We start from the raw sequence: 13967 nt of genomic DNA on the forward strand, positions 1-13967 counted from the left end.
AAATGCTATATACACATAGCCTTTCTTGTACCTTAACGGTTGATTTGCAAATTCAAATGAATGGCCTTCTTACAAAAACCTGAGTACTAATCTGCATTTTGCTGTAATTTACTTGCTCAGGACACGATATGGATAAGAAAGCTTTACATAAAACCTGCGGGGAACTTAATTATAGAAATCTTCTCACAATCCTCATAATTATCATTGGGACTACTACAGTGATTATTCATAATTTGTTTAAGCATATACATAATGAACGTCCAGTGCCTGTACAAAGGAAAAGAAGAAAAAGTAAGAAAAAACAGCAAGTGGACAATGCTCTGGCAAGCCTGGCTGAAAAGTTTTATTGGGATGCCAGATCTCTAACCATAAATATAAACCAAAAACAGTAGCAAGTTATGTTCCCCTTGCTGCTGCTGTTTTTTTTCCCTTCCTGACCATTGCTCTGAGACCATTGAACCAGAAAAAAATTGCCTCAATTTTGATTTTACTTAGTATTACTATCTGGTATTGATCTGTTCATCGGATGATCAAATTTACAAGCAGGTCCAAACTTGCAGATTCCGTATCGACTGTAGTGTGGACACACTGGTTGATCCTGTATTAAAAACAAAGAGGGATTATAACTGATTGTATGATTTTTAGTTTATACATTAACTTAGCATAATCACAAGGACATACTAGAAGACAACAAATGCCATAATAAGGAGTAGATATGCTCATAAAAAGGTTAACTCACAGGTTTAAGAGGCAGTCCAAGTGGGCTGAGAACACCTACTGAGGCAGCAGATGGAAGTTGAGGCTTAGGATGATGATATTTACATCCCGACTTGAACTTACAGGAACCATTCTTCATAAAATACTGACACTCCGGCAGCCCAGGTCTCTCAGGATATTCATTGATGCTTGCTACTTGATGAACAGATGTGTCTGCTTTATGTGGAGCATGATGCACAGCTGAAGCTGAATAATTGTGAATCTGGATGTCTGGAGCAAAGACTGGCACCTGAAGATGCAACCGCAGTGAGATCTCAAACAGTATACACAATATCAGAATTGATATATGAAGACCAACGGAAATTAAACCAAACCAGCATGCTATATACATGCATTTATAGACATCATCTAATCAAGAACCACGTGATGCACATGAGTGACCCAAGACAACAAAAGCAAAATTAAGCCCTCTACTTGGAGCTGGGTATATGGCTTTCTGTCCTACATTCAGCTCTTGCATGGGCGAGGTGTATCAAATGAAGTACCATGCGCTTGATAACAAAAGAAAAATCAAGTCCTCTACTATGAGTTGGCTCTATGGCTTCATGTCCTACATTCAGTTCTTGCAGGGTCCAGGCTTAGCACACAAGTGTCATGTGCTTTCTTACTGCTAGCTCTAATTCAATGCGGTCTGTCTTTTTGAGTCACCTTAAGTTAAATAAAATAACTCCTCTCAACTGATGATTGGTGGTATGTGATCTCCAAATGTCTATTCCATCTATTATGATATTCACACAACATTAGACTTCTGCCAGATTGAACTATTTCTCTGACACTCTTTTGTTCTAGTAAGATTACTCATTCACCTTCACATTAATACTTTAATCCCTAAATATGGCCACTTCTATAGCATACTTATAAATTTTCTTTCGACCTATCTATGACGATCAGAAATATACACGACACACTAAAGACACTTCATTTTATTCCAATTTTCTATGGACAATCTTGATCCAGAAAAGTAAAATTTCTACAACTTGTTTTAATCTCTTAGAGATGATATCCTTTTCATCTAGATGCAAACACTGGTAAGCAACACTAAAAATTCAGGAGGATGCAAAATGTGGTGGATGACAGCTAAACTATCCAGTCCAGTGTGAATAATCTTTAATAGTCCACCTTTTCCATTGAATTACCTTTTCTTCTGATTTTCAGAAAATTCAGAACACATATTTCCTCCATATCTTCCATTTCAATCAAATAGAATACATATCTTTTAGCTGCAAGTTTTGTCACTTGTTCATAACTGTAAGGTTATCATTAGTCCTTTTGTTTGTTAGGTACCTTCTGCTTTCCAAAGTCAAGAAAGTGAAGAGGCAGGGAACAGCAGTTGGATGTTTCACAATGTATTCTTTGTTTTTATATCTCTATCTGTGAAGAAGAGTTAGTAAAATGTACTAGGCTATAGGTAAATCCACAAAATCAAAATATAATTGTGAAGGTCTAACGGCATCTCCAACCAAGCTCCAAAACACCAAATATAAAGCCCGGTAAAATTCCAACCGGGCTTCAAATAGGGCTCCAAATTTAGAGCCGGCTACAGTGGAACTCCAAATTTGGAGTCCCATCTAAAAATTTGGGGCCCAACTTCAATACTATTCAGCTTTTAAAATTTTAGTTTTGCCCTACAAAAGCTTAATTCAAAAATTTTAATTCTATCTGTATTATTTATTAAATAATCTAGTTAGTTAAATTAAATATATAATTAGTTTTGCTAATCAATCTAATATTAAATTTAAGTTATTTAAAATTTTTATTTTTATTTCATGTAATATAAACTCGACGCGCTTAATTAAAAAAGTAGTAATTTAAAATTATTTTTGAAACCGTTGAATATTAGTCTTATTATAAAGATGTCGATAAGAGTTTATTAACCATATTTTTTTATTAAAAAATAATAACATTAAAAGAATCTATTACGTGATTTAAAATACAATATATATATATATATAGTATATATAATAAATAATAAACATAGAGCCCGATGCATTGAGCTTTTGCTCTTTATTTAGAGAGAGGCTCTAAATAAGTTAAAGTCAGGATCCTGTTGTTTCTTCGGTTGAGTAAGAAATGATACAAATTCTCCATGCATTTCTGTACAGAGAGGTTCAAAGTTTCCAGAATCGCAACAGTGCATTTTCCATATTATATGAGAACAAAAGCAACTAAGACTTTAGCCCTCACTAAGGTCATTATATGGATTCTTTTCTGCCCCTTGCCTTTCATCACATCAAGGTTGTTGATGCAACATGTTAATTTGTATGCGACCAATTTTTACAGTTTTTTCCTGACAAAAGTTTTTCTATCAAGCTATCTGACACCCCTTCTAAGTTGGGTATGGTTATTGAAGACTAAGCATGGGTATGCCAGTGCCTTATTGGCACTAATATAAGAGCATATCTTGATATTCCCTAGTCTCAACCCCCACAGACCTCATGCTGATCCCTTCTCATTCCTTGTTGATCATGTGTAGAACAGGCACGTATTAATTGGCACGAGGGTGTGCCACCCCATGTTGACTACACTGATCCATAGAATCGTTCAAAGGTAACTGGCAATGCTCGTGCCACTGACATAATTATTCTTAGAATTAAGCATGCAAAAGTAGAACCACCTTTCCACATAATAGTTTCTTAATGTAATAATGCATTCTACCTCCTCAGAGAGCATGATTAAAGCATGAGAAGTGCCTATTTAGGATAACAATACGCTGGGTGACATCTAGTGTAAGTCATTACCTGATACCCATTCCAATCATAATTTGGATGGATAACGCATTCTATCTCCTCAGAGAGCATGATTTCAAACATGGTCCGTGTTTATTTAGGATAATAGTAATCTGGGTGACATATAGTGCAAGTCATACCTGATATCCGTTCCAATCATGATTTGGATGGAGTCCTTGAGGTGGTAGAATCATTCCTGGGATGTATGGTTGTGATGCATCTATGTAAGGATATGGCCCATTCAGTGATCTCTGTTCAGACCAAGATGTCATAGGCACTGAAGCATTTTGTTGTCGAGTTTCACCATTTTGATTTCTGGAATCTCTTTCAGCCACAGCCGTAGGGTCAGGATGATGATACATGCAGTTGGTTGAAAATTTGCAATTGCCATTACGCATATAATATGGGCACTCTCTCTTTCCCTGCAATCACAATAAACCATCAGTTTGCACTGGCAACAATTAAACCCATAAGTTATGGTCATAGATCAACTAACAAATACCCACAGAAAGTCATGAAGAAGAACTGCATACTTACTGGCCGAATTGGAAGGCCTAAAAAGTTTAGCTCCACTGAATCAACATCAGATTTTCCCTGATGATGTACGTATTTGCAGGAACTTCCATATTTACAGCCTCCTGACATGAAATAGAACTGCAAAATGAATACTTTGTTAAAATCAATAAGAATCTGTATTCACAGACAGGACAGATCGTTTAGCATGGATTAAGTGAGAAAGCTTCCACTATAACGATATATTTCTTCTTAAATGAGAAAAGTACAAGAAAAAAGAAGAATTGCCAGTGTAACATTAAGATTTGCAACTTTCAGATTAACAAAAACTGGGCAGATCGATAAAGCACTGAATGCTGCATTTTTGTATACATAGTACATATGCAACTTTTATTTTCTGCATGATGGTTTCTTCTCAGTGGTATCAGCATACTTGAAAGTTAAGTGTAAACCTGGTTCAAAATTTATGGTGTTATATCATTTTAAAATTTTAAATACACATACAAATATTGGGTATTTCAATCCTTACTGAGCTCAAGATAGATAGATCAACTCAAACTATAAGCATGGCTGGAGATTAGTTTTGAGATAGAGAAGACTAATAACCTTGATTCATTTAAATTCGAGATGAGCTTGATTAGTTGAAGTTAGTTCCGCTGATGTTTTAAAGTTCATGACTATGATGTTCAAGATACATAGAGGCTGCAGTCTCCAAAAAAGCCTACATACAAAATGATTGCTTTTAAAATGAAGAAAAGGCTCTAGCCAGAGAAGAATAGACCGAAGATTTCATTGCTAATAAGAAATTGATAGAACAAGCCAAGCTAGAGTAACATTTGCAAGCATGCATTTATTTATGCCATAAAATGTGAATACAAGATATCAAAATTTTATTAAACTCCATGTTCAATTTGAGTTCTTAATATATCCATACAAACTTGTAACATGATCTGCTCATATGCATTTTCAAGCTTCACAGACTTCTACAAAATGGTATTCAAGGAACTATCATGAACTTGTTGCCAAATGAAGATTCATGACTGCAGTATATCAAACTTACAAGTAACAAATCAGCAGTGAAGTGACTTGAGTCATACAATATGCAACTTGTGCTAACAATCTTCTACCATTATTTGTTTTTGATGAAATCGATTTTCTGGACACACTTATAATAAACATGCCTATCATCATAAGATTAGGACCAAAACTAAGATGGATTCTCTGGACACACCCTCATTGATGATATAGGCCTTCCAATCAGAATCAGCCACACCCTTAGGACTATGAAGCCTCAGTTCCTATGCCAGTCATCCAGATATTATTTTTGTACCTTATTATCTGATGCAACACACGAATGATATGAGGAATTCAATAGCAGTATATTATCTTGTACAAATAAGAGCAGTATATGTACAAGACATGCAACATCAACATGGTTACAGATGACAATGCAAATGAGCGGCTACATCACTCCTTCCAGAAAATATTCTATGAATGAATAGAATTGATTTTATCATATTACGTAGTTTCTAACTTCTCATATGTACATTATTCTGCTCTCAAATAAAATAATATATTATTCCTACATTTAAAGCACTTAAAAATGTAGAACTAAGACAAACAGTCGAATGAATTAGCAAAATGTCAAAAAGGTGAAAAACCAACAATTCGTAGAAGCCAAACCAAGAAAAAGAGGCAATTTAGGCATATAATGTGCATGTCCTTCACAAACATGTTTATCTGCAATGCACTAAACTCTAAAGCATGCTCACATGAACTCATCCATGTAGATAGGCACACATAAGCATGCTACCTCTCAGCATGATACGGAAATTCATAGCAGCCATTTATACACAATCTTTTTTAACAATGAAATATATATAATCATGTTCAAAAATTAAAGATTCTAGAGATAGTACTGTCAGTATTGTACTATTGTTGGTCACAAACACATCAACAGTACAAAAACTGTATAACCAATAAAGAAAAGTTATAGAGAAGGAAAATAAAGCCATGAGAAAATAAAATTAAAAGCTGGCAAAGTGAACCCATCAAGTAAAAGAGACAGTACAAACCCTATGGCAGAGCTATTGGGAAGCTGGTTCTAGGGTCAATACGCCATGATTATATAAATGCTGGCTAAAAGCTCTAAATATGATGCTACTATAGAACTGACAGTTAGTAGAATGAAATTGAGCAAAGCAAACCTAACCAGAAGGGCTGACAGAATAGAACTACTACTAACCTTGCATTCTTTCTGCCCACCCCTTTCTGCAAGAGATTCCTTTGCCTTCTCATCAGAAACCTTTACAAAATGTCATAATCAAAATTAAGAAAATAATAAGTTACCAGAAGAGTTGCAGCTAGAGAAAAAAAAAACCCCCAATTTGTTCTATGTCCTTTTGAGACAACTACAGAGGAGTATATTGTTGTCAAAAGTCAAAACCCAATGTGCTTTTCGTTCTCCAAATCAGGAGGACAAGTCACTTCTAAGTTCTGATATACCTGAGTTCTTTACCCTTAGAAATGAAAGTCTAAAAAAAGGCTCTCTTGCTGATAATCAACTTTATAACACTATGTTTACAGGCTTATAGTCAGTTCTGGCTATACAAATAGCAGATACTCCAAACACATGGATCAAGAAAGAAAAGAATAGAGTACCTAAACTAACATAAGCACAAACTGTGACATGCACATTCTGTTCAAGCTCATAACTTTAGGCTGATGGTATTATCCCAAGTAATAAGACTTAAAACATGGAAGGCAACTCTTCTGACTTGCTTTAACCCAAAAACAAGTTTTCTTCTTTTCTGTTGACATCTTGCAAAGCAAATAATACTCACAAAGATACGAGATAGCTAGTCCATGTGTACCATAACTTAGCAGACATTAGTTTAAAGGATAATTTGTGTAGTCTCATTTCATATGCAGTTCGAACACAATCAAATTGCATCATCATTTTTCATGCCCACTTTCAATCTTGAAAACTTCTGCTGCATTCTAATATCTAAGAGGTGCTCCCAGAGAGGATCTCTGCTGTAATGCAAGGATCACCATACAATTGAATAGCATTGAAGACCCTGTTTGACAATACTTTTGCTGCATGAAACTGCAAAACCTGCTTCTAAGTTTGATACCTTTTGTAGTTAAGCTACTGCATCAACTTACACATGTTAAAAGATACTTTTGCATCAATTACTACATCTTCTGCAAACGTAAGTTAAAATCATTAAAAACTAAGGCCAATGTGCCAACAGACAGCAGAAGATGCTTTTATGATACTGAAAAAGAAAAAGAAAAATAATCTCTTGCATCACTGATAAAAAAAATGCTAACACTGGATTACGGTTGCTTGACCCTATAAGAAGGATTTCTTTTTGTCTCTTCAAGATCCAGAAACAAGAGAACAAAAAAGACCATAATGTGTAAATAAGGATAAAAGGAAGTATGCATGTGCAGCCTGTTATGTTACCCAAAGGCAAGCTGAAACAATGACCATGTAACATAATCACTGGTCAAATAGTTTCATAGTCTACATAAATGAAATAAAAGCAATAGCACAAAGAGAGAATGTTGACCTTAGATTCTTTCTGCTCCATCAGTTCCTCCTTTTCTTCATCAGCCTTCTAAAGTAAAAAAATTAAAAGAATTAATATCAATAAGCACAAATAATCGTAATTTCTATTTTGAACATAAAGAAATGGAACTCATCTAACAGACCAAGGTTCCGAAAAATAGGATCGGAATTAGCCATCTGAAAAAATAATATATATCAGCCGTATCGACCATCCGTATCAGATAAGACTACTATTTAATTACGTAAATTGGTTTGAGGTCAAGACCAGCCCCTGAACTTGGTTAGAGACCCATAACCATATTCAGTAACCAAACACTATTTTATTTCTAACCAAGTTCATATTCAAGCAAAAGATAGAGAGTAAAAATGAGCCAAAATTTGAACTCAAATCACATTACATGTTTCTTCATAAATAACTTGCATTTGTTGTTTACAAATTTAATAATAACATTTCGATACTATTTACATGGCATATCCAATGGGGGTGAAAATAGGTCAAAGTTACCCGCTATCCAACACAATCTGAACCAAATTCAAGTAAAATTTCCTACCCAACCCGGATATGGATTCGATTATAAGTAAGATTTTTGAAAAAAAACCCATATACAAATTCGAATACTGGCAGGTTTTTTATTCAAAATCCAGATATAGATATGGATACGAATATCAATCGTGTATGATTTTCCAGATATGGATATCGGATATCCGTCTACTCGCATTTTTTTTAAATGGTGAATACTGATATAGTTACTAATGATGTGTTTTACATTGTTTATAGAAATTGATTGTGATAACTCTATATAGATTTGACATGTAAAATATATTTTTTTTAACTCTTAGCATTTTTATGTTAATTGTGTCCAAAAGAAATATTATAATTTGTTTAAAATTTGATCTGTATCTGTTAAAGATCCAATCCTCCATCCGAAAATTATTTTATTTGTATCCGCTTAGTTAGAATACAATTTTAAATTTTTGTTATTTGTCTAATATTCGTATCTAAATCCATATTTGAGTAAAAATATGGATTTGAATATGGGTTGGACACTTTTCGATCTGTTGTCACCCCTACATATCCTTAATCTTCCTTAAAAAAAGAAATTTCTTTCATTTTTTCATGTTACATGAAAGTAGGCTTGTAAGCCCACAATCATTTGATTTCTTTCAACAAAAAAAAAAATCCAAAAACAAATACTTAATAATAATATTTTGGTAGAAACATACTTAAAAGTAAAGGGCCAAAGGGCATTTTGGGTTGATTAATATAACATATCATCAATTTCTTTCCAAAACTAACATTTTTTTCACTTTTGTATATCACATCAAAGGAACAATTACATTCTTAACCTAGTTCACAACCAACCACCCATAACTAATATTAGACTAATAGCTAGCCGTGTTCAGGACTTAAACAAAATAGAGCCTAAGATCCTAAATATTATTTAAAAATGTAGGAAAAATTTTAAATATTTAGAAAAAGTGATAGAAAATAAGAAAATAAAAATTATTCACATATAACGCCTAAAAAAAGTACTCATTCACAACCATAATAAATTTTGAACTGAATCTGATAAATTTCTATGTTTATATATTACTACTGCAGAAGTGAGATGAAAAGATAAAGGGATCCCTATCTTCACTGTTGTTTTGCTGCAAGAAATGGCAAGTTTAAAAGTGAGTGAGAAAAAGAGTAAGAAAAGAAAAATGAAAACAAAACAAAAGAAAAAAATTTACCCGAGTTCACTAAAGTGCAAAGTAACTAGAGGAGTTCATCTTAGATAAGCTTAGTGAAGTGTGAGAGGTGGGAGGAGAACATGTATGAGAGAGAAAAGAGTGAAACTTGAAAAAAAGGCACCTAAAGACATCAATTATTGAAGTCTCCCAGATCGAATCTACTAAAATTTGACCTAAATCTTCAAAAAAAAATAACCATTTCAACCAATTTCGATCGAGATGGATCAAATGATACAGCCAAGATAGGCCGATCCTAGACTAAAGCTAGTCACCAAACTGGTTCGGATTGGGATCAGGATTGGCTATGGTTGATCCCTACCCTTCTCGAGATCGATCAAAATTGGGATCCATATTTAAGCAGACTTAACACTGATTGACTATATAACTAGTGAAGCTAAAGCATGTATAATGGAATAATCTGCCTCATTTGAAAGAGGAAAAGACATTATTACAATTAACTTTTAAAAACGCCAACCTCATCTTCTGTCCATCCAGCACTCTTTAGCAGATCTTCTTGTCCCTTCTCATCAACTTTCTAAGGAAATTTCATAAACAAGTATCATAGAAAAGACAGAGCAAACTTAATCGGATGTATATCATCTCATTAATAATGCACAAGTTTATTATCCTTTCACAAAAGGAAAGGAAAACTTTATATTTATGGGCTGGAGTGCAAAAGAACTCCTTTTTAACACCAAATAATTAGCCAAAGAATAGAAGAATGAAGAAAAAAAGGACAAAAATTGAAAGACCTTATGTTCTGTCTCTACCACACTTTCAGGGAGAATCTTTCCTTTCTTTTCCTCAAAAGCCTTTTACAAGGGTAAAACAAAGGTAAGAAATCAATATTATTCATAAAATAGAAAACTTATACAATCAAGGTTGCATACACGTGTATATAAGTTCTAAGAACATACTAAACTACAAGCATGTTGCATTTAAAGCATACACAAAAAATTACTAAAACCATGGTTTGTAGGATCGACACACCCTGATCCAGGTCCAATCTGAACTCTCTTTCTCTCTCTCTCTCGTTCACTCTTTCTTCTCACTCTCTCTCTCTCTTTCTTTCTCTTTTTCTCTCCTTACCATATAGCAATTGTTTTTCTTACGAAGAAATCTAGCCCCAGCGATTTTCGACGACGCAGATCTAACTCCAACAAACTTCGATTTGTAATTTTTTATTTTTTTTCTTTATTTTTCTCTTAGTTTTTTTATTTCTTCTAGTCTCTATCTCTTTTTCTTCTCTTTTATTCTTCTTCCCTGCACCATAGTTTTTTTTTTCTTTCATTTGGTTTCCTTCCACCCACTCGCTCTAATCTCTTCTTCTTTTCAGTTTTCCTTGCACCGTAGTTTTTCTTTCTTTATTTTCTTGTTTGTTGTCATTTTTTCTAAATTTTAAAAAAAAATTCTATATTTTTTAACAATATTTAGAATTTATACAATTAAAAAGGTCCAATCCAATCCAACGACCGATACAGCCGTTCCAAGCGATGCATATCGTATTTCCAGAAGACCAATCCTGACCCCAATCCCGATTGTCCAAACCTTAACTAAAACCATGCATAACTAAAGCATTTTATGACAAGATGACAACAAATAAGATTGTTCACTATTTCTCCTTTATGTGTCAAAAATCAAGATCTAATAGTTGAGATTATATAGTAGGTGCCTTGCATCATCCTATGTATAAACTATTAGGATCTAGCAATTTGAAATATCAAGGTGAAGCAATTATTTTACCTTCATAGAATCTAAATATCAAGGTTCCGAAATTCGGTATCGAGATCGATATCGGCCATTAGAAAAAGCGATACGTATTGGCTATATCGACTGTCCGTATCGGATCAGACTATTTTTAATTACGTAAAATATTAAATATTATTTAAAATACAGACAATTTTATAAAAATTTATAAAAAATAATAGAAAAATAAGAAATAAAAATTAGTCTCGTATGAACTTTAAAAACTAAAGAAAAAACTCACATAAAAATTTTAACTTGAATTAGATAATTCTTATACTCGTAAATAATTATTGCAAAACAATCGTGAAGAGAAATCTCTCTCTTAGTAGTAAGGAAAAAGGAGTTAAAAGTTGTGAAAAAAAAAAGAAAAAATGAGAAAAAGAATTTCATCCAAGTTCACGAAAAAAGTGTGGACTAGCCAGAGTGGCTCACCAAAACAACTATTAAATAAACTCCGTGAAGTGTGAGAGTGAGAGGAGAGTGTGTGAGAGAGATACAGAGTAAAAACTGAAAATTTGAAAAGAAAGCAGTTGATGACATCAATTGTTAATGTCTCACAAATTAAATACATTTTAGTTTCGACCTGAATCTTTAAAAAAATTAATTCAAGATGATATTGTTGTTTTTAGCCGATACAACAAACTAAAAGTTTAAAAAGAAAGTAGTTGATGACATCAATTATTAATGTCTTCTAAATTAGATACATTTTATATTCGACCTGAATCTTTAAAAATATTAATTTCAGCCAATATAGCCGAGTTTCAGCTGGAACTGTCCGAAACCGGTATGATTGGGATCAGTTACAGCTGATCCCAAGTCAAATCAGCCATATGCCCATGTGGCTCCTAGTGCAGTATAGCTCACATCCAAACGTCTTATTGAAGAATGGGGCAATGAATGCTCCAGCATGTGGATGAGGGGGTGAGTTGTGTTACTATTTAGGTTTATTTATAGTATACCTCAATGACAAGATCTACAATGCACTTTGTCCTTTTGTCTCTGCCAGCCGCGAATGGTTCATCTTCTTACAAATTTGCAAAATGTTATCCATGTATCTGCTACTTAATTGTATCCAAGAGAAGCTTAAAAAGGGTAAACAAAATTAAACAATTGAAAACCCCAGGCAACAAATTTTGTAACCATAACTAGTTAATAAGATATTCAGCATTTCATTGTTATTGGATTTAATAGTTCTACCAAAACGAGGGTTTACTCTTTGGTTCTTAGACTTTTAGCAATCAAAATTTTAAGGTAGTGAAACTACAACACGGTCTTAACAAGATTCAACATTTTAAGACGGCTCTACAAATCCTAGTTTTTGACGAAAAGAATATGTTTACTGTTCCTCCCATGACGAGAAAGTTGCTGTCAGATTAGCAAAATACTGCTGCAACTTTGTTCCTCAATTCTATAAAAGAAAAAGGACACCCAAATCGATAGTAAGAAACGCTTGAAGGGGAAAACAGACCAAGATTGTAACATAAATGCAACATCAAAAAAGAAAACAGAAATGCTATTTACTCTTTCAGTAACTGAGAGGAAAAAGGAATTACCATAATAGTTGGAAAAAAAAAAGGGACATAATCTAACCTGACTAGGCTCTGCTGATTTCTTTGACCTGACCTACAAAAACCGAAAGAAACAGTCAAAGAGAAACCTTCGTCACAAAAAGCAAAAAACTTGGACTCACAACACTATATCTGATTAAATTAAATACCCTGATCTTCTTCTTTTGAGGATGATTAAACCTGCAATTCATCCCAAACTTGCAACTCCCAGTCTTCACATAAAACGTGCAATCCTGCTCCTCCGGCCGCTGCGGGTACCGAATCTTCCCGCTCTTCTCCTCTTTCCCCTCTTTCCCCTTCCTCGCTGACTCCGTATCCTTCTCCACACTACCATTGTCCTCCAACTTCTGGCTCTCGAGAGCAACACCACCACTCTCGGAGCTATTCGCCACCAACTCCTCCGATAGTTTCAGATTGTTGAATTGCTCGCTCAATGCATCATCCGTTGAGTTGCAGTTAGAATTCGATGCTACGTCTTCCGATTTGGGCACGGCTTTCGCCTCACAGACCCCCATTTTGTTTGGTATCACCAAAATGAACCCTAATTTGACGTAATATATAAAGAAGAGGGCTTTAGTGGAAAGGTGGACTCGTAGTAGTGGAGGGATGCGGAGAGGAGTACGAAAGTTCTATTTTATCTCTTCTTTTTCCTTTTTTTTTTTTATGGGTACTCTTTTTCACTTTTACCCCTCACTTTGTTTTTCCTTACAAAGTGACCCCTCAACTCTTAGAAATTATTAAACATTTATACCATCATAGGAAAGGGCAAAATATTATTTTTTACCCCTCTAAAAAAAGTCATAGATTATTTTATTTCCTCTCAAATAACGGCAATTAAATTATTAACGAAAGTAAAAGCATACATATGACATGCATGCTTTATAATTACAATAGAATTCCTAACATATGACTAACAAAATGAACACTTTTAGGATTTCTAAGAGTTCGTAGGGTTTTCTTTTACAAAAAAAAGTAGAGACGAAAGTGAAAAAGACTACAAGTATAAATATTCCCTATTTTTATCATTCAAAGCTGAAATATTATATATGTTGATAAATAACAAAAATTAGTGTTGATCTAAATATTGGATTTGCTTGTTAGAAAATAAGAGAAAATTATATATTTATTTTTAAATAGTTTCTTTAGTTTTAATATTTGGTTGCAAAAATAAATTTAAAATGTGATTTTTTATCTATAAAAAAGCAGTTGTTTTTTTACTTTCTTAATGTATGTGTTTAGTATGTTAGAAAGTGAAGTTCAATCAAATATTTACTTCAATAAAGTGACTCTTTTTTCTAAGAAAAAAAAATCAACGAGAAAATAAAA

General features: G+C 33.6%; 1 protein-coding gene across 6 annotated transcripts; it reads right to left on the bottom strand.

The window, feature by feature from the left end:
- Positions 1-198: 198 nt before the first annotated feature.
- On the bottom strand, positions 199-13223 carry LOC140762996 (zinc finger CCCH domain-containing protein 65-like). Of its 6 annotated transcripts, none has more exons than XM_073101019.1 (10): positions 12791-13223; positions 12664-12696; positions 10080-10139; positions 9803-9862; positions 7595-7639; positions 6262-6321; positions 4041-4157; positions 3644-3925; positions 740-1006; positions 199-598 (listed from the first exon to the last, which is right to left on the bottom strand). In XM_073101019.1, exons 1-10 carry the CDS (start codon positions 13154-13156, stop codon positions 488-490), a joined length of 1401 nt encoding a protein of 466 aa, XP_072957120.1. In that variant the 5' UTR covers positions 13157-13223; the 3' UTR covers positions 199-487. The 6 variants fall into 6 exon arrangements, with proteins under 6 accessions (XP_072957120.1, XP_072957112.1, XP_072957137.1 ...); XM_073101011.1 differs by having other exon boundaries at positions 7595-7642; XM_073101036.1 differs by lacking the exon at positions 10080-10139 and having other exon boundaries at positions 12791-13222.
- Positions 13224-13967: the final 744 nt, after the last annotated feature.

This window comes from Typha angustifolia, chromosome 1 (genome assembly GCF_048772165.1).
Source record: "Typha angustifolia cultivar Huaian chromosome 1, ASM4877216v1, whole genome shotgun sequence".
Lineage (NCBI taxonomy): Eukaryota > Viridiplantae > Streptophyta > Magnoliopsida > Poales > Typhaceae > Typha > Typha angustifolia.